The 27,856-nt window shown below is 49.4% G+C and overlaps 8 protein-coding genes across 8 annotated transcripts; 5 read left to right on the top strand and 3 right to left on the bottom strand.

The window, feature by feature from the left end:
* Positions 1–1,272: 1,272 nt before the first annotated feature.
* TGAM01_v208885 (hypothetical protein) lies at positions 1,273–2,335 on the top strand (the record flags this gene model as incomplete). Its single annotated transcript, XM_018806971.1, has 3 exons — positions 1,273–1,644; positions 1,710–1,797; positions 1,875–2,335. The coding sequence occupies 3 exons, from the start codon at positions 1,273–1,275 to the stop codon at positions 2,333–2,335; spliced, it is 921 nt and encodes a 306-aa protein (XP_018659861.1).
* Positions 2,336–2,832: 497 nt separating this feature from the next.
* Positions 2,833–3,751, top strand: TGAM01_v208884 (hypothetical protein; the record flags this gene model as incomplete). Its single annotated transcript, XM_018806972.1, has 2 exons — positions 2,833–2,951; positions 3,013–3,751. The coding sequence occupies 2 exons, from the start codon at positions 2,833–2,835 to the stop codon at positions 3,749–3,751; spliced, it is 858 nt and encodes a 285-aa protein (XP_018659862.1).
* A 247-nt stretch (positions 3,752–3,998) lies between these two features.
* On the bottom strand, positions 3,999–4,666 carry TGAM01_v208883 (hypothetical protein; the record flags this gene model as incomplete). Its single annotated transcript, XM_018806973.1, has 3 exons — positions 3,999–4,078; positions 4,145–4,531; positions 4,594–4,666. The coding sequence occupies 3 exons, from the start codon at positions 4,664–4,666 to the stop codon at positions 3,999–4,001; spliced, it is 540 nt and encodes a 179-aa protein (XP_018659863.1).
* A 3,982-nt stretch (positions 4,667–8,648) lies between these two features.
* Positions 8,649–10,154, bottom strand: TGAM01_v208882 (enoyl-CoA hydratase; the record flags this gene model as incomplete). Its single annotated transcript, XM_018806974.1, has 6 exons — positions 8,649–8,755; positions 8,851–9,028; positions 9,267–9,386; positions 9,571–9,600; positions 9,664–9,794; positions 9,947–10,154. The coding sequence occupies 6 exons, from the start codon at positions 10,152–10,154 to the stop codon at positions 8,649–8,651; spliced, it is 774 nt and encodes a 257-aa protein (XP_018659864.1).
* Positions 10,155–13,623: 3,469 nt separating this feature from the next.
* On the top strand, positions 13,624–17,236 carry TGAM01_v208881 (hypothetical protein; the record flags this gene model as incomplete). Its single annotated transcript, XM_018806975.1, has 7 exons — positions 13,624–14,170; positions 14,271–14,405; positions 14,490–14,572; positions 14,658–14,761; positions 14,836–15,120; positions 15,239–15,332; positions 15,431–17,236. 7 exons carry the CDS (start codon positions 13,624–13,626, stop codon positions 17,234–17,236), a joined length of 3,054 nt encoding a protein of 1,017 aa, XP_018659865.1.
* A 3,199-nt stretch (positions 17,237–20,435) lies between these two features.
* Positions 20,436–21,411, top strand: TGAM01_v208880 (hypothetical protein; the record flags this gene model as incomplete). Its single annotated transcript, XM_024550431.1, has 3 exons — positions 20,436–20,629; positions 20,710–20,778; positions 20,859–21,411. 3 exons carry the CDS (start codon positions 20,436–20,438, stop codon positions 21,409–21,411), a joined length of 816 nt encoding a protein of 271 aa, XP_024404812.1.
* Positions 21,412–21,748: 337 nt separating this feature from the next.
* Positions 21,749–22,769, top strand: TGAM01_v208879 (hypothetical protein; the record flags this gene model as incomplete). Its single annotated transcript, XM_024550430.1, has 2 exons — positions 21,749–22,055; positions 22,120–22,769. The coding sequence occupies 2 exons, from the start codon at positions 21,749–21,751 to the stop codon at positions 22,767–22,769; spliced, it is 957 nt and encodes a 318-aa protein (XP_024404811.1).
* A 1,192-nt stretch (positions 22,770–23,961) lies between these two features.
* On the bottom strand, positions 23,962–25,747 carry TGAM01_v208878 (hypothetical protein; the record flags this gene model as incomplete). Its single annotated transcript, XM_018806977.1, has 4 exons — positions 23,962–24,772; positions 24,830–24,913; positions 24,966–25,216; positions 25,268–25,747. The coding sequence occupies 4 exons, from the start codon at positions 25,745–25,747 to the stop codon at positions 23,962–23,964; spliced, it is 1,626 nt and encodes a 541-aa protein (XP_018659867.1).
* Positions 25,748–27,856: the final 2,109 nt, after the last annotated feature.

The following is a 27,856-nucleotide window of genomic DNA, read 5'->3' as shown; positions in this document are numbered from 1 at the left end:
GGTATTTCGGAAGTGAAGCGAGGAGGGTCTTGATGTTATGCTGTTGTGGAGAAGAGGCGAGGTTATGTTACGGGTATATAAGAGTGAGTTGGTCGCTGCTTTGTTTTCGACTTTATCAACATTCAATCTTTTAGAGAAGAGGAGGAGGAGAGTTACGGAGCTGGTGATCCAGGCTCTGGGGTGAGAGTCTGCCAGCTGGTTCTGGCATTAACTCGTTTCATTCATTCTTTAAGCAACCTACTTGCACAATGTTTCATTTGTTTCCATAAGGACTGAGTCCTGACATTTATTCCTTTGAAAGGATTTTATACTCTTATCATTTGCTCCATAAGACGATTGAACCCTTCTACTCTCGCCAATATGAAAACCCTACTCTACGCTATACCTCAAACATGAATAACACCTGATGCGATAGCGAGTACCACAGCGTCGGAGTCATCAATTGCACGACTCCGTACCGTTCTTAACTAAATACGTTTTTTTCTGGCCGGAAACCCTCTGTACGCCAGCCCCCACTTTTCGGCTCCGATTCGACAAAGACCGTTCAGCACCGGATCGACCGATCACCCACGTTTTTGAACAAAATATTACGGCTCTTACTTTCTGGATCAGCGCTCGTCAACAAGAAGACTTGCGAGATTCAGGGAGCGGGCAAGAAGCCCAGCCTCAAGGGCAGTTTGCCAAAGTGAAGAGCCGGATTAGGAGCTCTAGGAAGTGTCCGCCAGGTCTCCCGTAGGCAGGAACACACAGAGTTCTTCAATGAAGAGGAAGGAAAAAGAAGAAGAGAGAGGAAGCCGGAAATTGTTTCTATAATTAAAAAAAAATTGGAATTGGCAGCAATGGTTGTGCTTTTGTTTCTTGGATTGCATGTAGCTTATGCTAGCTAGGATGGCCGCCTACGTCAAGCGGTTAAGTGTCATTGACAGTTAAGCCACTCAATCCAACCTTGATACCAATTGCCGGCTTACATTCTCAATACGCAAAATCTCACGTAGAAAAGTTTGAAATACGCTCACTGATAAAGTGTAACCATAAACGGACTCGCAAACAATGCGGAAACATTGATATTAGAGTTTTGGTGGCCGGGGTAGCGCACGGTGACTTCTCGGATACTTGCGCCTCTTCAACAACAGAAAGTTACATGGGTCTTGCAAGTATAAAGAGACCGATAAAGAATGATCATCAAATGTTCCTCTTCGAATGGTATCTGCTTCTTGAATGGCACGATTTATTCGATATCTGAACAAACAATCTACGTTTCTGAAACTTACAATGGCTGCCACAGACGACATTGAAACCATGGCAAAGTCCATGTCTGCGCACTTCAAAACGCTGCCGCAGCAGACACCCACGTTCGAAAAAGACTTCATAGACGTCTCGCGAGGAGTCATGAGACTGATTGCCGAGCCGCTGGTCAATGACATTGGCCTCAAGGGCAAAGTCACCGAGCCTGTGAAGCTGCTGGACAGTGCGTGTGGAGCTGGCGTGGTGACGCAGGAGGTGCAAGCTGCGCTGCCTGATGAGATTCTTCGGTTGAGCTCGTTTACCTGCTCGGACAGCTCTCCGGCCATGGTGGATGTGGTGAAGAAGAGGATTGTGAATGAGAAGTGGGTGAATGCAGAGGCCAAGGTGCTGGATGCCATGGTGAGTAATATGCGTGTTTGTCTTGATATATGGTTTATGCGGCTAATCTTATATATGCTTCGTAGGACACTGGCCTTCCGGAGAGCTCATTCACCCATGTGGCGATTGCTCTGGGACTTCACATCATCCCAGACCCAGATGCCGCTGTGAGAGGTAAGACTGATGAAGCACTGTGGCTATTCAATCAGCTTCAACCTTAGTATATGCACTCACTTACATTATTCCCCTAGACTGCATGAGACTGCTCAAGCCAGGCGGCAGATTCGGCGCTTCCACATGGCCCAAGAGCAACAGCACCATGTTTTGGATCCCAGACATGCGCGAGGCAATAGGATCCCTCCCCTTCGATGCGCCCATCCCAGATCCAATGCCCATGCAAATGCACAAGTCCGGCCACTGGGACGACGCAGCTTGGATCGAGGGGCATCTGAAAGAGCTGGGGCTTACCAACGTGACCGTCAAGGAGAACCGGGGCACGTACAGGGTTGAGAACGCAGCAGACTTTATAAAGTGCTTTGGAATGATGCTGCCGTGGGTGATGAACACTTTTTGGAGCGAGGAGGTGAAAGAGGCGCATTCGGTGGGGGATGTGAGGGAGATGATCAGGCAGCATCTGGAGAAGAAGTACAACGGCGAGGGATGGGATATTGAGTGGCTGGTGATTACCATGTCTGGAACAGTGGATAAATGAATGGCTGGCAGTGTTGAGTCTTTATTGTAGGTACAATTATACAAGTGTGACAATTGAAAAGGCGTAGATGCCATAACAAGAGTTGTCCATGTCAATTTGATGCACAACATGAAGTGTTAAATCACCGCTGTAGTTGGTTGAACCAAGTCCACATGCACTGTAGTCGCCCAGCCACAGCCTCCCACGCTTGTGGCGCAGGGCTGTGAAATTAGCTCCCTTGCCCCCTGCGCGCATCTTTGGCATGTCCCTCCAATATGGGACCAGATCTCGAGCTCATGACACGCCGCGGACAAGAAAAGGGATCTGCTTGACCATTGCCGCAGCGAAAACCAGCAGATGGATCGCCACATATCCTGAAATTGAACCTGGCGGTAGCGACGCAGACGAAGAAGAAACAGAAGAAGCAGCAGCGCCGAGCAGCAGCCAACATCTCCAATCTCCAATCTCCAATCTCCAATCTCCAACCACGATAAGCTTCCATCACCACATCGCCATCAATGCTGTTTGCCGTCGTCGCAGCGCTGGGCGGCCTGGCGTCGTTTGCAGCCGCCAACGTGCCTCTGCCGTCGTACCACTACGGCGCGCCCATCCACGTGGAATGCATGAACCGAAGCTCGTGAGTTGTAGAAGAAGAAGCTGAAGCTGAAGAAGAAGCCAGGTGCTAACCTAAAGACCAGTGACACCGGCGAGCACATCGAACTGGACAACCATCAGCTGCAATGGATCCCCTTCCCGACCTGCAACGAAACCGGCGAGCCGCTGCAGTTCCACTACGGCGTCGAGGGCGAGGTCAACTGCACCATCCCCCTCATCACCGACCCCTTCTTCCACCTGCTCGAGTTCTACATCCACAACGATGCGCCGCTCTCATGCCGCCTGCCCGCGCGCCCGGCGCCGCACGTCGAGGTCATTGGCGAGAAGCTGCCCGACCAGGAGTACATCCCGCTCATCTTCGCCCTGGCCGGCACGCTGCAGCTGAGCCACATGCACATCAGCACGCACATGAACGTGCTGCTGCACAGCATGCCCAAGCACCACATGCACAACCACGACAGCGGCGTGCTCGACTCGGCCGTCTCCTACAGCACCAGCCCGCTGAGCCACATGACGGGGTCCTTCACCAAGAAGCTCGTCATTGGCGACCCCTTGCCGTTTAGCTTCTCCGTGCGCTGGTTCCCGACCCCGATGCTGCCCAAGACGGAGGGGCGGGTGGAGTGGCAGGGCCTAGGCGGGCATATCTATGCGAGCACCGTGTTTTACAGCCTCGTGTCGTTTATTGCTGGCCTTTTGGTGGCCGGTATGTATACTCTGGGAGTGATTCTGCCGCGCAGACTCAAGGGGAGGTCTATGGGCGGAGCTACGCCGCTGGGATACGGGGTGGGTAATGGATGGGGATACTCGAAAAGAAAGGATTAGGTGGTTGCTTTGCTTGGGACGGTGGATAAATGCAAATGGATGCATTTAAACTGTTTTGTATGATGGGGCTTGGAGTTTGGGTGGCGATCATGTATTAAAAAGGGGGCATCTATCTATGCTGAGCTCCTGGGCGGTTGGTTCTATACATTGTAATATTCTTATACTACGACAATGCAATTCTTTATTCAAACTCGGACGAGACAAGATCCAAAATGATGTATTTAGCTTCTTCTTTTCAAGACCACTTTTACTGAGTCTTTGCCTTTGCACCAGGCTCTCGAACCCGAGGCAAGAGCCGCAGATACATGTCCACAGCCAACAGCGCAGCTACACCCGTCAGCAAATGTGAAGCATATTCCAAGCAGAAGAAGAATTAAGACATGCAAAACTTACGGATAACAGCAAATGGTAGATATGTCCCATACAGCAGCGACGCCTTCTTATCCTCGCTCACCATATCGACGCCCATATGGAGCAACTCAAAACAGCACGCCGCAGCCCCCATAAAAGTGACCGATCCAAATGCCAGTCCAGCCAGCTCAGCAGGTCCCGACGTGCCTCTTTTAGAGGCCAGTTGAGAGACGAGATACGCTGCCAGCGGGAGTTGGACGAGGCCCTCGATGTACAGGAAGATTTGGAACCAGGGCTGGTGAGAGTCGTGGGCGAAGAAGGGATCGCCGGTGGAAGAGACGTAGAATTTGCGAAGAGAGAGGAGGAAGTGCAGGGGAGCAGAGGGAGATTGATAGAGGGATTTGGGGTAGAAGGCGACGAGGTCGAGAGCTGAGCATTGAATTGTGAGCGACTGATATATGTTCAGTAGGCAGGGAGAATGAGATTCTTACCGAGCATGCCAAAGAGCTGAGTCCCAATGATGAAGAGGTACAGCCAATCACGCAAGGCTTTTTGCTGCGCCATTGTGGAAGGTGAACACAGTAGTTTTTGTATTCTGAATAATTAAAAAGGCGTTGATATGCTGAATCTTATGATTCGTGAATTTTTTGCGTGGCGGCGATGTGGTGAGAATGTTGAGCTGGCGTTGAAAACGTGGGGAGAGCTTTTGGAGCTATCCCTGTTAGCGGATTGGCCAGCCAGAGAAACGCCAACGGGATGAGTTTTTGGCCAGCGACTGCATCGAACTATACAAATGTCCATTCATGAACATGGTATGGCGAAAGATATGGATATTTACATCAGAATCAATTGAAAACATGTTAATTGATTTTTTTCCAGGTGATATGGATGGTCAGATGTATGGTGCCTGCTTGAAATTATAAAAGGCATCCAATTAAAAGGCGTGATCGTTCATCAAGGAATATGTAACAGTAACAACAACCGATTCAAAGCATGAGCGTCAAATTCTTACCAATGCCTTAATCGTTATACATCTTTAGTCCACAATTTTCAGATATATTCAACCCAAACTTCTCACATTCAAGACAGCCAAAAGCATCCCAATTCCAGGGTAACTCCCCCATCCCCAAACCCCAAAACCATCCCAACGCGGCTCCTCATCTCCGGCGTACAACCTCACCATCGCCCCAAATAAAACACTCATTTAACATCTCGCCACCAAATACGATCCCTCGTCCGACTCCAGAAGAAAAAAAAAAAAGCAAGATCCCTCCTCCCTAGAAACACAAAAAGCAAAAAAAAGCCGAAAAATGACATGTCGGGTTCATCGGTCTTTAATATGTAGACCCTTCCCCCCCAGACTTTCTCAAAGTGACATTTCTACCCGTGCCGCGGCTCTGGGTCCCGATATTCCGCGGAAAAAAGTGATCGACACAAACAAAAGGAAGAAGATGAGGGAGCAAACTACATCACACGAAAAAAGAGTCGAGGCCAATCTTGATTTCCCCAGAAACATTCTAATGTGTGTCCGTCCGTGCTCTCTTTCTTGGGTTCACGCCTTCATTAAAATGACGCCCTGGCTCTTCCAACACAAATGTGACAAGTCAGCCGAGCTACATTCTCAGGCAACTTGTTTGGACGAAACAGCTTGAGATTCCTCGAAGCTCACTAGCATCGCCAAGAAACAAGATTAGGCGGAACTCTAAAAAACTCTAGTTCCAACGACGCTAAACGATGCCCCTGTCTTGTCAAGGGATGAACATCAAGAAGAAGACTAGAAGCTACCAGCCGAGCTGAACAGCGGTGCTACAAGCACCAAGTACTACTTCCTATATACCGTCCATATCACCTCTCACCTCTATACCTTGATACCAAGGGGGGTGAAGGGAGCAATATCCGCGTCAAGCAAAGTGTTCAAGGCAATGTGACACTGCACTATGCAATCGAAACATCTTAGATGAGGCAACACCGGTCTGATCTTGCCTGAGAACCCCTAGTCTTAGCGTTGTCATGCCGTCCCGGCCGTCGTTCCGGTAGGCCCTAGGCTTCTTTTCTCTTCTTTTTCTCTTATGGTCTCCTACAATACCAGAAAGTGCGGATATCGAAGAGTGGTTAGTCGATACGACGATGAGAGGATATAAGCCCAATCATCTCAGAAAGAAAAACACATCTATGATAGTGGAAAATGATTGGCTACGTCAGTAGGTTCTCTCACTTAGGCGGCGGCCTCTCTATTATACTTCACCTAGACATGTAACGTGTATCACCTACCTGGATTAACATGTATTGATGTACGCGCTAGTACGCAGCCAAAAGAATGCGGCTCGCCTCCCCGGAACCGCCCGTCGTCCATGGCGCTGTCTCAATCAGATACAGTAGAAGAGTCAAAACAGAAAACTCCGACTGTTGTTGATCCTGCAGAAGCCGCGGACGGCCTTTCTTCTCTTCCGGTGGAAATGTTTTCTCACCTGAAGCTCACCTGAAGAATGAAGGGAGAGGCGGAGGGAATAAAAAGGAGAAAAGCAAGAAAAATCTCGCTTCTGCTACTTTACTACTAGTTGACCGTAGGCAAATTATGCCAATAAAGCCAATAGCTTTTAGTGCTAGCCCCCCATCTAATCTTTATGTCTCGTTCTTTATTATGATTGTTATCATGGGTCATAGCTATCTTTTGAAAAAATAGGGTGCATCGTCGAATAATTTGCGCGCGATTAAAGGGCTGCTGCTGTCATAAGCGATCCCCATACCCGGTGGGTGGGATCATCTCGGCCGCGTGGTTCGAGTGGACACAGGTCATGGCAGGCCAAGTACATAGATACAAAAAGGAAAATGCTCCCAAGTTCCTGGTAGTGGTTGTGTTACGGAGCACCACTCTGAGATTTGCCTCCGTACACTGTCCTCCGGGTGGGTGGTAACACTGGCCCCCAATATACGCAAGGTTAATTTCGAGTGTCTCAAAGAGTGGTGTGGGAATGTGACATGTCTGGGGCGCATATGCTTCGCCGATCTGTCTCGGGGATAAAGCATTTATGGTGCGTGAATGAGATGGGAGGGAGGGGAAGAAGGGGAACCTTCTGCCCACCAGAATCTGCTGAACCGAAGTGGACCATAGTGGCAAGGGAAGAAAGGGGAAGAGAGAGACACAAAAAACAGCAGAGAGGGGCAGCATCTGCGCTGAGCTCACAGCCGGGAGCTGGTGTCTGAGGCCGAGTGAGTCTCAGATGGATATGATGGTGGAATGCAGCAAAATGTGACTGTGTCTCACTCTAGGACGCTCTTTCGGGAAAGACTTTGCTTCAATCTGTCTCTTCATCCCAGATCGGATGCGACCTGCGGCGACAGGTTTAATAAATCAGTAAATATAGAACCAGCCATTAGCCTGTTCAGCCTGGATCGATACAGATGCGGCGATCTTATGCATCTACTTTAACGTGACTGAGACACAAACGGGGTGTCGCACCGTCATGTGATCGGCAGAGCTCGATGTCCCGTCCAATATAACAAGTCGATTCAATGATTGTTATACCGGCTCGGGCCCAGCATGGCCCCGAGAGTTGAGATGGATGGTGGCACAATCTCAATCAAGCCCAATCTGCGCACCAAGGGGCAAGCCCCTCAGCTTTCTCCCCTCATTCTCGCTCCTATATCGCCGTTCAAGGAGTGCCTAACGCCTTTAGCTTCCATGTGCCGCCACATGTAATGCGTAGCTAGGAACAGTAGTGCGGCGTGTAATTCAGGACTTGAGCAAAACAATTTAATGTCCGATTTGCCGCTGCTGGCTATACAAATTGGCATGTTAAAGCCGCCGCCGCAGTGACTAGCTACCCACACTTACACGTTTTTAATGGTCAGTGCTCACGTGTGTTCAAGTTTCATTCGTTTTGTTGGTATCATCATAGGTATACGTGAAATCGTCGTTTGTAGTGTAGATCGGCCTGGATATGGCTGTACTCGAAAAGCAGGACTGAAACATTTTAGCACTCATGTACAAAACAGCGACTATTATTTGCTGGTATACGAGAGGTCTTACTTTCTGTGGGATACTTGATACACAATACTAAAGACCGAAAACCGAAAACGTCCGTCGTTGAATCGCCTTTGCATCAGCATGTCTTGGTAGTCGGAGTGTTTCTTCCTACATGGAACTATACTACGTGTGCTTTTATACAATCGCGTAATAGCAGCGTCAAATGAGCCGAAAGAGAAAAAAAGTGATACGTTCACATCAAGAGAGCATTGCGATCCCACAGCCACCATTAGGGCAGGTGTTATGAGTGTAAAGACCAGATGATGATAGCATGTTACTTCAAGTGGATATGTGACTCTGCCTGTGATGCCGAAAGATCATTCCTGAAAGATAACAATCCATTAAACGTGAATGAGCTCTTCTCGCAAAGCGATATTTCTGAGATAACGAACGAAAGGGGTCAATTTGCTATGCACCCGGCGTGTACGGCATGGATCATGATAATTCTTTTCTCCTCCTCAAGGCCGATGTGGTATTAAAGGCCTCATTTACTGAATGAGGCAAAAAGACACCACTCTTTCATTTCTTCTTGAGGAATCCGTTGACACCCCTAACCTTTTCTTCGGTGCCCATTGTGATGTAGTAGAGGGTCCTCTCGTATTCGTCATCACGCCCAAGGCTGTCGGCTATCGATGGCAAGAGAAAAGACAAGTTTTGCGTCAGTGATTACGAAAATGGTGATGGTGACAAAAGTTCAAAGGAGGGATCAAGGTGTTCTTACCACGGCAGATGGCATCTTTGGCAAGCTGCATAGCTTCGGTCGCATTGGCGGCTAGATCGGCGGCCACCTTGACAGTATTTTCAAGCACCGTGCCGTCTTCGAAGAGTTCACAAACGAGGCCATGTGAAAGTCCTTCCTCGGCAGAGATAGGTTTGCCCAAGAGAATTGTACGCATTGCCTGAACAGGTGGTTAGGGTTAACAAAAGTATTCCAGATATGTTTGTCCAATGAGACCTTGGGCCAGTAGCAATGGCTCCCGCATCCACACCTGTCTTCGGAAAGTAGCAAAAGTACCGCGAGTGCTGCAATGGAACAACAGCCACACCAGAGTGCAAAATGGAACCAAAACAAAACACAAATACCAAGATAAGAACAAAACTTCGGAAATTTTCTAGAAGCTGTTGTTGAAAGCGTACCTTGAATTTTCCGAGCGCAGCTGTGAGGCGCTGAGTGCCTCCGGCGCCGGGAATCAGGCCTCGTTTGACTTCTGGCAGCGCAAAGTAGGTTCGAGTTTGAGATGCAAATATCATATCGCACTGTGATTGCAAATTTGTCAGCGCACGCTATTCATAGTCTTCAAAATTGGTTGGGCTATGCATATCTGTATGTTTATCGGGCGATACGAAGAGGCGAAGGAATGCCGGCCGAAAATGCCCAGTTAGGAAGGACGAGAGAACATTCAAAGATGCAGATTTTCACGTGAAAATCAGGAGCACTCACCATAAGGGCAACCTCGAATCCACCCCCAAGCTGTAAAACGGCAACCCCACGTCAATATATCAAGCATGCAGAGTGCCAGGGTGTCATGCGTACTGCAGGTCCTTCGACAGCTGCCAGAAGAGGCTTCCGAACTGCCGCCATGCCGTTGCAAAGGTTCTCAAGATATCGACATGATCTAGCGCCAGCCGCGTCGAGCGCTGCGATATCCTGCAGATCGGCTCCAGCTGTTATGCAGGGCCGGGGTCCCGGTCATGATTAGTTGGGGGTTCATCTCCAGCAGGTCTTGGAAACACGTGAAATGGGAACAAGTGGGTGGAAGGCAAGAGACGACTCGTATAAAAGTCAGAACTTCGTGTAAGTCAGCGCCCAAACTTACCTGAAAAAAAGCCTCCAGTGCCAGTAAGCACAATGACTTTGACTGCCGGATCTTTAGAAGCCGTGGACAGCGCATCAAGAAATTCATTCAAGAGCTCTGTAGATAGGGCATTCCGCTTCTGAGGACGATTGAAAGCAATGACTCTAACACCCTCCACAAGAGAGGAAGTGTGTATGAGCTTTCCAAGGGAAGATTCAGATGCGGACATGGTGACGAGATCGCCGATCAATCCGCTATAGCCAAGAACCTTGCACGTTGACACGTATATGGGATGCGACTTGGGTAGCTGGCGAAACTGTTGGAGGGAAAAGGCGATTGGAAGGAATATGATAGCAGATTGGGGTACGGTTATTGGGCTGCAGAGGCCAGGTTGGCGGGGACGTCCTATATAGGGCCATGCGAAACGAATGGCACGGTAGCATTCCGACTATATCACGCGCGAACTCCACTGATAGGTCGGCAGCAGCTCTAGCTCGAGCTCCCAAGCTCTGCTCATAGCCCGTTTCGCGCTCGGTCTGCTTTATTCCGGTGGGATAACGGACGCGGTAAACAACGCCTTGCCAATCGGGAGCTGTCCAAGAATGACAGGTCGGACTGATGGAGGGTGGTTGGACAGTTGAGGCGTCCAGTGACGCCATGGACGGGCTGCAGGCGAGGATATCGTGATCGATTGCACTATGCAGGCGCAATCCCAGCCGCGCTGGCGTGAGATGGCGAGCCTCTGGCGTACTCTGCTCGTACTCTGCTCGTCCTCCACAATGCCCATAACATGTCACATTCAGCATCCGGCAAAGGGCGGCCACGCTCGCCAGGACCTGGTGATTAATTTCCTCTGTGTTATCGTCCTACTCACGCTCCCCCTGTAGGCACGGACGAGGTGTCAAATGCACCCCAAACGGAGAGAAAAAGACTAGGATCAGCGTAGCGGGCATAGTATTTGGGTGTGTGCGAGTGCGCGAGTGTATTGCGAATCAAGTGCCGAGCTTAGCAGCGGGAGAAGTCGTTGTGGCGTTGGAGTAAAAGAGGCAAGTTTGCTTCACGCGATGTAGATAAGGTAGGTAGGCGAGGTAGCAGTCTACTATTTTCCAGCACGGACGGAGTATGCCAGGTACATGGAAATAGGGCCTGGTGCCTGCCGCGTTACTTCATGTTTCCTTCCTCGCTTAAGGCCTAGGCGTTCCTTCTAGTGCCCAGGACAGCACAGTTGAAATCAGTCAGAGACAAGGTGGCAGGTGCGTTGAAAAGAAGGTTTGCAGGGGAAACAGGGCAATTGCAAGGCAAGAATACCTACTAGTAGGTTCAGGCACAAGCAGGTACCTGGATAATAGCAGTTGAGTCAATAGCGTCAAGTGCGTAACATAGGTAGGCAGTCGCGGATAGGCTGTTGCTCCCACCGCACGGGTCCCGTAAGATGCAACGGAAATTGCCCAATTATTGCCTGTTTGGGCTGCACTTTGCTCACGGAATCGTAATTGAGCCTATATTGATCGGATAACATAATGATAGCATAATATATTAATGGGGTAACGTCCAATATATCTCTATATTAATGGTAAGAAACAAGATTAAAAGCTAAGACTAACACAAAGTTCCCTTGAGCACCCTCGCATTTCCGTTTCCAGCACCATCGACGATATCAATTCTGCCGCATCGCGCTCTGCTTTCGCCATCATCATCGCCAGCAGCCTCATCCTCGCCGTGGCCGCCTCGTGCACCACCTACCACTTTCATCTGCATCGGCCGCCATGGGTTACCGGGGTAGTGGATCTGCCATCCCAGCGCCCGGCTCTGAATGCTGCACCGCCGAAGTACTTCTCCTCACAGTCCGCCTCGCACACGCTGAGGCCGGGGCGTCAGCGTACGAATGTGGGGCGGTACCTTTTCCCGTGGCACCCTCAGGTGTACAAGTATACCTTGCTGGAGTATTTTGTTCGACCCCTTCCCAATGGCATGGGACGGCATGGCACGGGGATAGGCTCTAGCAGATGGGCCTGGACGGTGTCTCGGTTGACGCAGTCTGAATATGGGGTGCGTCCAAGGGCGGCTAACAGCTAGGACTAGCAGAAGGACTAACAGGCGTGTCTGTCTTGTCGACAGCGGCTGCATGGCAGCAGATCTGCACCATCCAAGTACCTACACACGATACGAGTCCCACCCGCCGACGACATCTCTCGACTGCTGCTTGTATTACCCAAGCGCCGAAACACCGCACGCTCACCCATTGACGGACAGATTGTTTTAGCCAAGCCCGGGTCCTCAGCCATCTTGACGTCTCCCAATTCGGCCATCAAAGTACTGCTCGGTTCCCTTTGGTCCGCTGTAACCAGCCGGCATTCCTTCGTTTATGGCTGTCTCTCCTCTGCTTGCCTTCAGCCCCCGTCCCTCTTTTTCCGCTGTCATTTTCTACGCATCTCATTTGCTGACCCGTCTCTCACTCTTTCTACCCGGTCCTCAGTCCCTCTCCACAGCTGGCATGGCCAATATCTAGTGGCATTGTGAACAGGTATCAGCTTGATCTGGTTCATATCCCTCTGCTCATCCCTCTATCCCTCACCATGTCATCTCCCCCCCCCCCCTTCAACATATAGGCTAGCCTTACACCGCTGCGGCTTACTACTCTGCATGCACTCTTCTTTTACGGGAATGTGACGGAAAAAACTGCTTGGCCCTGCATTGTCTCCTTTCTAAATAAAGTAGCGGATAATGCCTCTTTTCCTCTTTATCACATTTCTACACCTCGTGATGAAGATGGGAGGGGAGAAGGAACAGGAGAAACGGGGAAATAAACTATGTCAACGGGAGTAGCTTTAGTAGCGGCTCTGCGTCTAGTAATAAACGCAGTCGGATACTGTCCCAGTGGGCATCCTCTTCCAGCTGCATTAGTTTGCGGACATGGCAGGCCAATCCTCTTCAAGGTCATCTGTATAATCGCCATTCGCGCTTATACAAGCATACATATATTCTTACGATAGACACACCCTGGCATCCCACACGGCATCACCTGCGTCCTCAACCTCCTCCAAGCCCTGTCCGTCCCTGCTCTGCCTCCACTTCTTCTGTATCTCTCGATGTTGCAGTTTCTGCCCTTGACCCTGGATGGTCTCAGCCTCCACGCGTGTGAGCGCCGGTGTCTTTGTATTGGGCATCAGCGGCTCGATGGGTCTTCTACCGAGACCACTCACACACTTTCATATTCGCCCAAGAACGGCAAGGACCGTGCAATTAAGTCGCTCGTCTCTGCATTCAATACTTCTCATTCGTTATAGTCGATATGATATCCAGGGTTACGATGGATGGCTCGCTATCCACCACGGACCAGGCCCTTCCCATACTGGGCCCTGCGAGACCATTGCCGTTCGAAGAGGGGAAAAAGGGAACAAAGACCGATCCTCCTCTCACTTATATAAATGGTGGTGCACTCGGTCCCTTCCTCGGGTTGGACAAGCAGATATCCTCAACAGCACGCTCCAAGCCCAGCGCCTTGTTTTTTCTAACTTTCTTCTTACATCACTGCTCCTCTCTGTCCACCATCTATTTCTCCATCACTAGACGAATTCTCCTCTGCACTCTCAGTACAGGCTAGATTCACAACCACATACACAAACACATACACAAACCCATATACACACATCAGTTCACATCTACATAGAACTATCCGTGTCTGCTCAGCTGGAGTCATGGAGGCTTCAAGTCTTCGCGCAGACTATACTGCCATGCAGTATGGTCCCGAGATCGCATGCCCCTTTTCAACAGTTACTTCCGCATTCTACCACTTTGTTACGTCTTATCCTGAGAATATTGCCCTTCACGATCTGTCTGGTGCAACCACTCAGCAGACCACATACCGCCAACTCGCCATTCGGGCTCAGGCCCTTGCCACAAAGCTCCGAAGTCTTGGTGTTCGCCCCCACCAGAGGATTCCTCTCGTTGTTAAGAGGAGCTCTGAGATGGTGGTAGGCATCTGGGCTATTCTCTCATGTGGTGCCCAGTATGTTCCTCTCGATGGAGGTGTCGTTCCTGACTCGACCATCCGGCACGTTTTTGAACAAGCTGGTGGCGATGTTATCTGCTGTTTAACGTCTACCGTTGACCGGATTCGAGATCTCTGCCCTAGCGCCACTCCAGTCATTATTGATCAGCAAGAGCTTGACAGTATGCCGCATGGTGAGAAATGGGTGGATTTGGCCACTTCAGACAGCGGATGCTACATCATTTACACATCTGGTACGGCACTTCCCGCGGGGGATTCGCTAGAGCGCATCTCTATGCGCTCTTCTTCTCCCATCTGCTAGCAGCAGCTGAAAACTAACATTTTAAAAATTAGGTACAACTGGCAAGCCCAAAGGGGTTGACGTGACACATAAAAATGTTTCCAATCTTGTTTGTATGTCTCCCGGTAACTTGGGTATTCGACCAGGTAATCGGGTGGGACAAGTCCTCAACATTAGCTTTGACATGGGTATGTTGCTCCCTGGGGTCATTTTCATCTGCCCTCCAATTGCCACTGTGGGTCAACATTCATTTTGCTAACAATGGAGTGCAGCCGCCTGGGAGATCTTTGCATGCCTGTGCAATGGAGGTACCCTCGTCATTCGAGGTTCTAAATGGGAACCCGCTATTGAGCTGGTGAGTATCAAAGGGAGACTGGATCGCGATGAATTGATGAAAGTTTACGTGAAATTTGGACTAACACTGGGAAATCTCAACTTAGCTCGATGCTCTGATTTGCACACCAACAATCTTGTCCAAGTACCCTCCCACCAAGTACCCCAACATCAAAGTCGCCGCGACAGCTGGCGAGCCCACATCTCAAGAGTAAGTCGGCCCTCAAACAGCCATCCTTCGGCGCCATCTCATTCGCAATTCTTTATTCTAACACCGTATCTCAGTCTTGCTGATCTATGGGCCAAACATGCAATTTACTGGAACTGCTGCGGCCCTACGGAAACGACCATTGTCAACACCATGCAGAAGCACATTGTTGGGGATGGCTTGTCCATCGGTCGCCCTACCCCCAATAACAACGTCTACATCCTCGATGACAATGGGAATCCTGTGCCGGTAGGCGAACCTGGTACTATGTGGGCCGGCGGGTATGGTGTGTCTCGCGGCTACGTTGGCCTCGAGGCCAAGACAAAGGAGTCTTACATTCCAGATCCCTTTACCAATGACGGGTGAGTTTTCTCAAGGGAGTGCTCTTGGGGCTTCCTTTCTGTCCGGGATCTGTTTGCTCAGACCTCCGAGAAGCACAGCACAAATGACTGACTCAACTATTTTGTCTCACAATAATAGATCCAAAATGTATTGTACCGGCGACTTGGGCCAGTGGCGGCCTGATGGCTCCATCGAAATCTTGGGTCGAGCTGACGACCAGGTCAAAGTCAAAGTGAGTCTAGTCTTCCATTGATAAGCATGTCTGCTTTCCTATGCTTGTTGCCACGGCACTTTATCGAGGGACGGAGTCTAATGTATCGCGGCAAATAGGGCTTCCGTGTCGAGCTGGATGGCGTTTCCTCATCAATGGCCTCTGCGCCAGGCGTCACCCGTGCATGTGCCCTTCTCATCGATGGAGAGATTCATGGTTTCGTGGTCCCGTCCAACCAGGATCCCGGAGCCATCCTAGAGCACACTCGTAGACTTCAGCCATACTATGCCGTGCCGTCTAATGTTCACTTGTTAGATGAGTTCCCTACAACCGCCAATGGCAAGATTGACAAGAAATCTCTCCGCATACTGGCCAGTGGACCAGCTTCTCCTACCATTGGACCAGCGTCTCCTACCATTTCAGAATCATCAACTGTTTTCAGCACAACAGTCCAGTCAGCAACTCTGTCAAAAGCACTCAGCGGCAAATCGAGTCCCTTGGTTGGCTTTCGATCTGTGTCTTCTTCTTCGTCTCTTACTGCCGCTTCCACTGAAAAAGAGAAAGAAGACAAGGTTGAGGAAGAGATTGACCTCTCCCGCGACGTCCCCGATAAGAAGTGGCCTAAACCCTGGAGAGGCCTCAGAAAACGAATTCTCATTCCTTATCGATTTCTATTCAGCTTTGTTGGCTTCATCAATATCGGAGTGCTCATTGCCGTTCTTGTTCTTCACCCTAGAGTGGAATGGCTCGCAACCATCACAGCTGCGAACCTTGTCTCCGGCGTACTCATCCGCCAAGATGTCGTCATCAATATGCTCTACACCACGTTCTGCTCTGTCCCCAAATCGTTCCCACTTTGGATTCGCCAGCGCTGCGCAAAGATCTACCACCTCGGCGGAGTCCACTCCGGTGCTGGTATCTGCGCCACAGCATGGCTCGTCGCATCTACCATTCAAGCTACTGTTGCTCGCTTCCAACTAGACGGACCGCCATCTAGAGCCTCTCTAGCCAACCTAGTCGTCTCTTGGCTGCTTTGTGGTCTCTGCTGCTTTATTGTCGCGGCTGCCTGGCCTCCCTTTAGGAAGGCTAATCACGACCTGTTTGAGAAGATGCACCGCTTTCTCGGTTGGTCTGCACTTGCGCTTTTCTGGGCCAAGACAGTTGTCTCTGTTTACGACTCAACACCAGCTGGTGAGAATTTCGGGCATGCCTTGGCCAAGACTCCAGCCCTTTGGATGCTCAGCGTGGCCACCTTTAGCGTTGCCTTCTCTTGGTTCTTCCTCCGCAAGGTCAAGGTCAATGCTGAGCCGCTGTCGGAGCATGCTGTCCGCTTGCACTTTGACTATACAGTTCCTGTGAATGGCAGCTTTACGCGAATCTCCTATCGTCCGCTCTTTGAGTGGCACTCTTTTGCGACGATCCCAACCCCGCAGCCGGACCTCGAGGCGGGCATTTCGGCAGGTTATTCTCTGGTGGTATCGAACGCTGGCGATTGGACCAAGCGGTGCATTCGGAATCCTCCCACTAGTATCTGGGTCCGTGGCCTTCCGGCATGCGGAGTCATGCGCATTGCCACGCTGTTTAACCGCGTTGTCGTGATTGCCACGGGATCTGGTATTGGCCCCATGCTAGGTCATATCGGACACCCAAGCTGTCCCACTCAGCTCATCTGGTCAACCCCGTCTCCCGAGAAAACATTTGGGAAGAAGATCATCGATACCATCAAAGGGTCCATCCCTGGCGCCGTCATCCACGACACCCGAACCCAGGGCCGGCCCGACCTTGTTCGCATGGGTTACAACATGGTCAAGGAGTTTAACGCCGAAGCCGTTATCATCATTGCCAACGAGAAAATCACTAAAAAAGTGGTATATGGCCTAGAGACTCGAGGTGTTCCCGCCTTTGGCGCCATTTGGGACAGCTGAGTGATGACAGCGCTGGTCTAATGCATGTCTCAGTCAGTGGTTTGAAGGAGCATGGGGGATATGGATATCCCCCGCTATTGACATTATCATTCTTACATTCTCTGCACAATATTTTGCATGTGTCTTGTACCATCTGGATTTGGTGTTTTGAAGGAGTGGCAAAGCAGTGTTTTTCTTTTCTTTTTCTTTTTTCCTTGTCTATATTGGAGTGCGCAATCGTTTATACGTATGTAGTGGAGGTCATTGTTCTTCGTTTTTTCAGGCTTGATTTTGCTGATTATGTGGTTTACGTTGTACAAAAATTAGTTGTTGGTATCTTTAAAAGTCTCGCTCCAATCGAAAGCTTCAATATATTCAGCTCAGCTCAACAATGACGTGGTGTTCCTGTATATCCTGGTGTCTGGCGTGACGTTGGGGCTGCCTGCCGTATCAAGATGCAAGATCGCATATAAGGCGAGTCTCCAGTCGCCCAGTATAATAGACTTGTCATCGGCACTGTGCTGCAAAGTCTCTTTTCCCGAAGGGCCGCCCCGCAGACAAAGGCTTGGTTCCCGCCCCCATCTATCCGGAAGAGGGGAAAACAAAAAAATATGTAGCTGATAAAGCCCCCACACGTGGGTTCCTGATCCGAAACCTAATGAAAGATGATGATATGATAGGTTCTAGGGGGGGCGTGTCTGATCGTCAATGTTGCGGGTTTTTAAATACAAGCATTAGATGATGGAGCATGAGAGCTTTTAGGATGCTGAGCTAGAGCAAGTGTCAAAGTTGCGGTCTGAATAACAGAATTGCCAAAGCCCGCTATGGAGATGGAGGCGCGTGAGTGCAGAATATGATGGGTAGCTAACATGTGCTTCCCCTCTCTTTCTTGCGAGCAGGGGATACCATGTCTTTTGGGGGTTTTTATTCGTTAATTTGTTTCATTGTTCTTTTCAGCTATGATGAAGAGGCTATTTGAACTCTGGACTCTGGATGATGGTAACTTGTATGCGCTTTTGGCTTTAGTATTGCAATTGGTCTTTTCCGCACTCTAGCAGTACTTTTTGCAAGCAAAAAGTTTTGAATTGTTCGTTAGTTTGGCTGAGGACATTTCATTAGGTAGTAGTTCTGAAGTCTACCAAGTTACGAGTAAATCTAGTACACTATTCCTGCAACACCAGCTTTCAATACGTTAACATCGCATGTTTATCGGGTTTTCGACCGCAATAAGAAAAGCAAGGGTATGGAATAGCCCACTATCATCTGGATTACTAGCCGTCAAGATTGCAGGTATGACTGATCGGAAACAGAAGAGGGGAAGCCAGAAACAGATCCTCAGTCGGCTCTAAAGACTGTAATGTCTTACCTGTGACGTTATTCACTTTTCTTAGCCTTTACGGGCGCTTAAAATTAGTTTACAAGAGAGAATCCTTGTTGGCTGCCGTTCGCGATTCATGCACTTGTCATGGGCCCTGCGGAAACATTGCTTACAGCAAAATCCACTTGGGAATCTCAGCCGTGGTGATCATGTTGGAGAGGGGAAGCAGGGCTTTGCGATTTTCTTAGTAAATTCCGGTGAATTGGATGAAATAGCGCAGCAACTGTCACAAAATGTGAGCTTGTTGCTCGCCTGGTGCCTTGTCATTTGCCAACAATGCAACTCAGCTACCCACCGCTTGTGGGGGTCCACGCTCAACAAGGATTATATGGCTAGGTAATTTAAGCGTTGTAGATCCCTGGGGCGATGTTGGGAGATCGCATGAAAGCCGAGCTGCACACTAATGGCTTTTATTTTCACTCCTCTAGCTATTCGGATCCCATAATATGTTAGCATCCATTGTTGAATTGGGCCCTATTGCGTCGGAACTGGCGGCATGTTGAGAGACAAAGGTGAATCAACATCATGCAGAAGGCGTCTCTAGATCGTAATTTCACTTTATCGATGATTCAATTGACAGCTGAATGTTTCTCTAATAGGTCACGCTCTGTGGTATTTCGTATACTAGCGCTGGTGGACAAGGGATGCCTGCAAGATGCCAGGGGAGTACTGGACACTCACCTGATGGTGACGATCCCGGTCAGGCTTGGATCTCGTCACTTTATCGGCATTAACAAAGAGGAACGGACTAATTCGGCTCTCGTCTACTGCCACCTAGTTGTAACTAAAAAATCTACTACACGTGGGAAGCGAGCAAGGGCAGTGGCAGAGCACGTTTCTCCGCGCCTTAGCGCCCACATGTGTCGAGTCTAATATGTGCCCACCATCCAAGTAGCAGTAGATTAATCCCGGCAGTTTTGGAAGAGGTTTGGGGGCCAATATCGGCGACAAGGAGATGTTGAGCGAGTTAAGCAGTGGTGTGTAGCGACAGGTTCTTAGAGAGGTTGCAGCTGATACAGGCACGCCAACATGTGCCCAGGTTGCATGGGCTCGCTGCCTTTCGCACTAAACAGGGGACTGTGCCTCATCGTGAGCAAGGCGACATGCAGAGTAGCATGGCATAAGCTGAGAGCTAGATTGAAGACGAGGAATAGCCCAAGTGGGAAAGCAGGCTGGCGTTAGGCAGTGAAGCTGAGACAATGATGGTGATTGTAGGCCAGCTGGTCAAGGTTGTTGAGCTGGGGCATCTGTATAAAGGCGCATTTTTTTTATCGTCACAAGACTTGACTTGTTTTTCTAAGAGCGACGTGATATGGTAGTTGATTAGTATCAAGTATAGCTCGATTGGTTGACATCTCGATGCTACTCCAAAAAGTCGCCGTGAACTGAGACTGTCTTAGATAATAATCCATCACGATGCGCTAAGACATGAGGCTCAAGTGCGTGACGTGAAGCAGCTGATGGTGATGAGATAGACTTGAGTCTGCTTGTTTGAGAGTATGTTAGCGTAAGAGGGTAGTTGCCGTGCTTTTTAAGAGACATTGGAAGAGAAGCCACCAGAATAGCATGATAATCCAAACAAGGCAATTAGCTGGAGTTTACGGAGCCGGCACTTTAGATAACTCCCGTAACCGTAATGTCATAAACACGTGATTGAGCGGCGCTGCTGGTTCGGACTACGGACATTATAATGACACCCGAATTACCGTAAACTTCCTCCTTCTCGGGCGTGGCTGTGGATGGATGAGCAAGGCTGCTGTTTTTTTTTTTCTCTACACTGAATTAATTGAGCTTGTAGTCAATTAATCACGACATCAGCATTTGACAGATCCTTGTGCCGTAATGGATGGTAATTCAGCAGTTCAGGCCAATGACATCGGCATCGCGACTCAGCCGTCTGCAATCGGCTCCGGAAGCCGTCCGGCAGTTGCGGAGCCGCCGAAAACCCGGGCCTGTGCCAACTGTGCCCGGTTAAAGATGAAATGTCGATGGCCGGTATCCGGCGCGGGCCACTTGCAGGACACCAGCTGCATCCGGTATGTGGTCGTGGGAGAAACGAATGTATATGGATGGAGGTATGGATGGGACGATGCTGACTTGGCCTGCGCTTATGTAGATGCGGCCGCATGAAGATTCCCTGCCATGTGCCGGCGCCGGTGCAGCGTAAGAAGAGGGGGAAGTCGACGTATGTCATTGTCATATTGCCTTTTGAACCCCTTTCCCTTTCTTCTTGGTATTTTGCTTACAGGTACTTGCCGTATACAGGCGCGTGGCTCAGCTTGAGAGGAAGATTGACAGCTTGGTGTCTATGATTGCGTCTACTCAGCAATTACAGACCTCTGGAACACCCCCCTTGACTCCTGAAAGCCACGATACAATTGTAGTGAATGATCCATCAACCATACCTGTATCACAGCCGCTGCAAGATGCAGCGCAGAAACCACAGTCAACCCAAGCTGCCCCCAAAGTTCCCCATTTCCCACTCGCTATTCCCTCTGACTCTTCGACAACGTTTCAGTTGATCCCGGGGTTCAGCTTCACCTTAGAGGAGGCTCAATCATACTTTAATATCTATCGGCGTGAATTCATGCCCAACTATCCCTTCGTCATCATTCCGGAAGATATGGATCCACGCCAATTATACGCAACATCGCGATGTCTCTTTTGGACTATCATGGCCGCAGTGGCTCCTCAATCATCGGCGACTCAGCAGGGTGTTGAGAATTGGTTCCGCCAATACATTGCCGACAGGATGGTTGTGAAGCAAGAGAAGAACTTGGCACTTTTGCAAGCTATTCTTATTCACCTGGCTTGGTAAGGCCCTGGAAGCGTGAACTGTTCCTATGCTGAGTCGGCAATGCTAAGAATCTGGATAATGATAGGGCCGATTTCCACTTCTACATGAGGACAGAAGCGACAAACTTTATGCATTTGGCCACTGCGCTGGCTATGGACCTGAAGCTAGACAAGTCACCGGAGACTACCAGATTGCATCCCAAATCTCTATTAGGAGAAGCCTGGGCGACACTCGACAAATATGCACCCAAAGTTAAATGCCATACAGCCAATGAGAAACGGGCTGTTTTGGGACTTTACCATGCTACGTCACTGTATGGAACTTCGTTGTGCCCATTTCTACTCTTCTTTGCTGGCTGATGTTTATACTAACAAGTTACAGCATCTCCGCTTTGTTCAAACGGGGAACTACCTTTCCTTGGAATAACTATCTTTCACAATGCTGCGAGTCAATAGCTGAGTCTCCTTTAGACTCGGATATGTTTCTGGTGGCACTGGTCAGGATGCAGCGCGTTGCGGATCGTGCCTATAGCATGCTGCCTGGATTTGATGTGGTTGATACTGGATCCAGTGCCTACTTGTCGCCTTTGGACATGGTCATCAACAACGTTCGCCGAGAGCTTTACGAATTCTTCTGCATGCAACCTGAAAGTGTTAAGAATAGACGTGAGTCTGATTTAATATCTGAAGTCATGTTTTGATGTCTGTTGCTGACTAGCTATCATAAAAGACTTATTCAAGGCGTATTATCATGTTACTCTAATGCGCCTCGCCGAACCAGCCATCCCCACGCAATCTCCTGTTACTGTTGAAATGGGCTCTGTGCATCCAGAGCCATTACAACGCTTTGATACCATTTGGAAATGCCTGCTCGCCGGTGTCGACTTCTTCGATGCCCTTTTCGCAATTCACCCCAACGAGTTACCCGGTCTGCCTGCCTCAGTTACAGGACTACTAGCCTTTGCTATTGTAACCAGCTCTCGCCTGCTCCTCTTGGATCCATCTATAGACTGGCAACCCATAATGGCGCGCAGAAAGCTCGATTTTGCGGACGTGACGAAGCGTCTCAGCGAGCGGTTTGAAGAAGCAGACACCTGGGCCAAAGAAGCTGGGCGCAGGCGACGCCTATTAGACGGAGGCGATGCCCAGTTTTGCAGGCTGAGTTTCAAGCTTCGGTGGATACGACAGTGGTATCTATCGCGAATACCCTTGGAGCAGCAGCCGTCAATGTCTGAGGTGCAACAACAGCCTGCGGGCGATTTGCTCCAGGATTCGGATGCTGTGTTTTGGCAGGAGTATGAGTTTGAGGATGCGCTTTGGCCGGAATTTATGACGACTTTTAATACAAATTTCGCGGCAGTACCTATGACCGAGACTTAATTGTTTTAGAGGCACTACGAGATGAGGGAGATAGGTGGTTGTTGTTATTATACAGATACCTGGACATATTTTGTAAAAGGCCCATAGACTACGATTCATCTAAGTCTAATACTAGGTCTTGACATTCATGTAAATGGACAATTGTCACACTCTACTGGGTACTGAACCTGGGAACCTGGAGTTGAGTACAGTCCTTCAATGCACTATATTTGCGGCTCATGTCGAATCATTATAAACGTATGAATAAAGTAATTGTCTTCATAAATAAAATCGCTGTTATAGTAAGTATTTACCGATCCAAACAAAGGAGTGTCCATTATTAGTATTCTGATTCGCGCACACGTGTATACCTTATTAGAAGTGTCTATTCTGTTAAGAACAACGTTTTTCGCTCCTTGAATGATGACTCGATGACTTGAAGCATGTGCTTTTTATTGCCCGACATAACCCCAACATTCTACAAAACAAATCTTGTCATCTTTGCAAATCGGCGATCGACCCCTATCTCGCGATCGTGGCGACAGAATCACTCATCACATATCGAAATCTTCATCGATCGGCGAATCGATATTCACAAAATCACATCAGCCACGAAAGGCATGGACTTTGCCAATCTCCTTCCGCAAAAGGAGATTCAGCCCAACCTAGACGAGACGGTCAATTGAGCGCGTTTCGTGCTGCGGATCCTCTTCTCCACTCCACATGGTCAAGCGAAATAGTGAGTTGCTTGTGCCCTGGGAAGTAACAAGGTACCCTTGAAAGAAGTATTTCCGGGACTTCCAGGATAGAAACAATCAGCTAAAGTCGTCGTCGTCACAATGATGAATAGCGGTGAGGAAGGTATCAATTAATTTCGTTTTATTTTTGCTCTGAGAAGCGGATATCATTTGCTAGAGGTATTCATAGCATTGTCTCAAACGCTCAAAACCGACCCCCGGTCATAACCACATAATAATAAATTCACACTCGCAGCGCCCACGTCTGATGATAGGATTGAAAAAGTAATAAGATAAAAAGTAGTCTTCTTGCGTATTAAAACGAAGAAGAAAAAGAAGGGAAGAGTGAAAGAACAACCATTTCCTAACCTGTATGCTTGTCCCACAATAAAATAATTATTTTCGCTTTAGAAGATGCGATATATAGTCCTAGACTGAATATTGAAATTTTGTGTCCGAGGTATGTGCTTGCGTGCTTAGTTGCTGCCGGCCTCAATAGTGCTGGCCATGTCAAAGGACCGCCTCTCCTTGATGAACTTGGGCCATGTGTTTGTCAGAACCAGGTACTTGATGCTAAGCTCGGCATCGTCAAACACGTTTTCGCTGAACTCGTCCGGGACTTCGCCCCAGTAACGGACAATGTTGAGGGTGCTCTCAGAATCAACGCGATGGGGAGTGTCATCGAAAGGAGTGCAGGGATCGGTGCTGTTGCAGCGCTCGCTGCCGCAGATGACTCGTGCGGCGTGTTCAAACACGGTTTGAAGGCTCTTGAAGTCTGTGGAAGAGAGGTTGATCTGGAACTCGGCGTGGGTTGCGCTGATGAACTCGACGTAGATCTTGAGCGCGCTTTCGAAGCACTCGCGGGGCAGCTCCTTGACAAGACCCTCGTCCTTTTCTGATGATGATTTGCTTGCTGGGAAGTAGGTGGTCTTCCATTCCTTGACGCTTGTGAGGAAAGCAATGTTCTCTCCCGAAAAGTCTCGAAGCGCTGAGAATTGCTGCAGCGGCTCAGGATTCTTGGCCAGAGTGTGCTCGAGGGCCTCCATGGTTAAGATGCTTCCGCTGGAGCTGCTGGTGGTGAGAACAGAGGCTGCTCCGCCCATTCGCCATGAAGTCCTTGTTGAGTCTGAGTTGATGGATTTGTCGGCGCCGCTGAATCCCTTCTTTCGTGACTCCCAGCGGGCGATGGAGTTGAGGGTTTCTTGAGTCAGGCCCTGTTGCTTCACAACTTCAATGACGGGTACAAAGACGGTGAAAATCTCGAGCAGCATAATGGAGACGGCGATCCTATTGAATCAAGTTAGGTACGTGTTAACGCATGAATCTTGAAGAACTTCGGCTTACCATTGCGGAGGAATGAAGTAGTTGTTGACAGGCTCCATTGCAGGAACATACAAAGCTATCAGCCACATGGGAGCAGAGTGAAGACTGTCAAGGATGTTAGTAATTGGCGTAGCATTGCTTGTCAAGATCAACATACTTGGAGATACAGCAGGCAATTGTTTGGAACCTCCATCCTTGCGTGTCGCGGAGTTTACGCGCACGAAAGAGGATGTAAGGAGCAAAGACCCAAGCCCAGAACATTTGCCAAAAGATAGAGGGCCACCACTCCCAGCCACGGCCCTGCTCTGCCTTTCGCTCCATGTTGTTGCCGGTGACTTCAGTTCCAGCGATGCCGAAGGAGTCGTGGAATTTGCGGGAGATGAGAAACATGAAGATGGTGAGGATGGTCTGTATGCCTGGTTAGTCAATTGTTCTGAGAATTGAAGTAGATCTGCTTACATGAAGAGCCATGCCGGTTGCTACCAGGATGAGTGTTCGTCGGTTATAGTCCAGCTGCTTCCATCGGCCCAGAAGGTTTCCACGGGCAACCGGTACTACCGGAGTTTGAGTCTTCTGAATGAACCTTTTCTGAGCATCGGCGACGTAAAGGAATCTGCTGTTGGCGGCGTGAAATAGAGCAATGCCAAAGGGGAACCAGAGGCCCATGATCCAAAACTCGGCGACTTCAGGCATCAACGCGCCATACCAGTAGCCAAGTTGAACGGCAAGCCAGTAGGCATGCATCAGGGTTATTGCTGCAAAGGATAGCGGCAAACCTCTGATCCTCAGAATGGGCATCTCACGTCGAACCCAGAGGAAGCCCATGCCACTGAAGAGGATGACGGTCCAAGTGACGGCAAAGACTATCCAGAAGATGCCCACAGCGCCGAGCCGAAGCTCGGGCTTGGTATCTTTCGTAATACCAAACTCTGAACCCATTGCTATGAAGTTTTCTTCGTTATATTGACAAGGAGAGAAACATGAATCAGAGGTATATGAGACAAGAAAAGATTGACGAGTAGTAATGGGACAATGAGAAATATTGGTAAAAAAAAAAAAAAAGAATCCGCTGAGAAAGAATAATAGATGCTTAGAGTAAAAGGAGCGAACGGCTGTCCAACAAAACAGACCTGTGTGACAAGGAAAGCCAACGGGGGATTTATGTACTCGATAAACCGACGAGGGCTGCCAATGTGAAGGGAGGCAACATGAAAACCTCGTGGCAGGTGGAGAGGAGGTAAGTCATAAATAGGGAAAAGAAACGAAAGGGAAAAAAAGGACCCGTATCGAGATACAGAACTCCTTGTCTCTCCTTGTGTGTGTTCCTGGGCAAGAAAAGCTCCGACACGTGTGGGTGGGAATAGGACCTTTTCTGAACTAAAGTGGCGTCTAACAAACGCCCGTCCTGTATGTTGCTTTTTTCATGCCGATCACGATGAGGATGGGGTATAGCGGCTAAGAATTGCTGGGAAGAAAAAAAAGGAGCCAAGTTGGGCTAGGATCCATCTTCCCCCAGGACACACCAAGAGGTATAGTGAAAAAAAGGCCATATGCCGTTGTGAACGCCTCTTTTTTTCTCTTTTACTTCCATGGGCTGCCGAGTTAAAGCGGGTTTCCCTTTGCAAGGGTGGTGGATAGGGTCTATCGCAAGGTCTAGGGCAGCACTACTATTCGAGGGAGGTCTCGGAGACCGCACAGTTGTAGAGTTGCTCCCTGCGTTTGAGAGTGTTGTTGTGATCTTTTGGTGACCTTTGCGCGAGGTACAATGCGTGTCTATGAAGAAACAGCATTGCCAACGACGATCGTTAGGAACACCATTGGTGATTTCCTTCTGTTTGGTCAAAACTCATGAATCGGTTGTTACGGTTCCTCGCTGGTTTGACTTTGCTGGTCGAGTCTCAACGAGGGCAAGATATCGATCAGCCACCGGTTGTGGGAACTGTGAGACATACAAGGGTGGCCCTCTGTGTCACGCTGCCACGCCCTCGCTTGTCAAAGGACGTTTAGACGTTTACAAGGCAAACAGTACGCTAGCTCGCACGGAAACCATCCTATCCGTCCAGTTGAGAATCACTACGTAGATGGCACTCGAGTTTGCACTACGGCCTTCAAGTTGGCAATTTAAGATTTGATCGTCACGACGGCTTGGACAACCCACTCTTGTAGCGTGCTCCAGCAACGTAGATGAAAGCTGAAAGCCCGGCGGAACTCAGATCCCAGGCCCAGCGTAAAAGAGACTAACTCAACTGCTGTGCCTGGCCTGCTAGAAGACGCCACTAAGCAGGGATCTCCATCTTAGCGCAGGGGCGGAAAGCTGTGAGCAGCCAAGCAAATGCGATGGCGGCGGTGCGACAGAGCGGGCCGTGTGTCTGCTAAGAACCCTTGTCGGTTGTCCAGCTCGAGCACGCTGGAGCTATGCCGCATGAAGTGGTGATGCTGGTTCATCATGGTATCATCGCTTTTAGATGGGCTGGGCATCAAGCCTGGCTGCATGGCATCTATGTAGCCAGCAGGGCGACAAGGTTGATCACGGTCATTTGATCAGAGGCAATAGATGATGGTAATAAATGAGATCGATCACTTTTCTGGGATCACGTCCAGGATAAAGGACAGGGCCTCTTCAGCCTCACTCGTATTAGCATGCTTGCCTGTGTTCATCCGATTTTATCCTGGTATTGCAGCGATGAATGGCGTCTGGTGCCCCTGATCGCGGCGGCGTTTAGCGGATGAAGCTAGGCTTTTACTCTTCTCTCTAATACAAGTTAAATTATATGACATCTTGTTCTTCTTTGGTTTGCCAAGCTGTTTGTTCGTTGGCAAACATATACATAATGGGTGGCTGATAGACTGTATCACTCACTCTGACTCAATTTCCTTCCCGTTTGGAGACATCCAAGTGTGTCTCTTCTCTTCTGTTGTTTTTTTAAACTGAACACGGAGAACACCGCGTGTTTTGTTTACGTTGTGCTCCTCTCTACTTTGTGCTCACTCATCTCCCTACTTCTGATGGGACCCTGTACCGCCCTGCATTCGCCGGTGATGCTCAAC

Source organism: Trichoderma gamsii (assembly GCF_001481775.2).
Source record: "Trichoderma gamsii strain T6085 chromosome Unknown Scaffold_40.2, whole genome shotgun sequence".
In the NCBI taxonomy this organism is placed as follows: Eukaryota; Fungi; Ascomycota; class Sordariomycetes; order Hypocreales; family Hypocreaceae; genus Trichoderma; species Trichoderma gamsii.
Note: the sequence above shows the minus strand (reverse complement) of the source record. Positions and strands in the feature narration are given on the sequence as shown.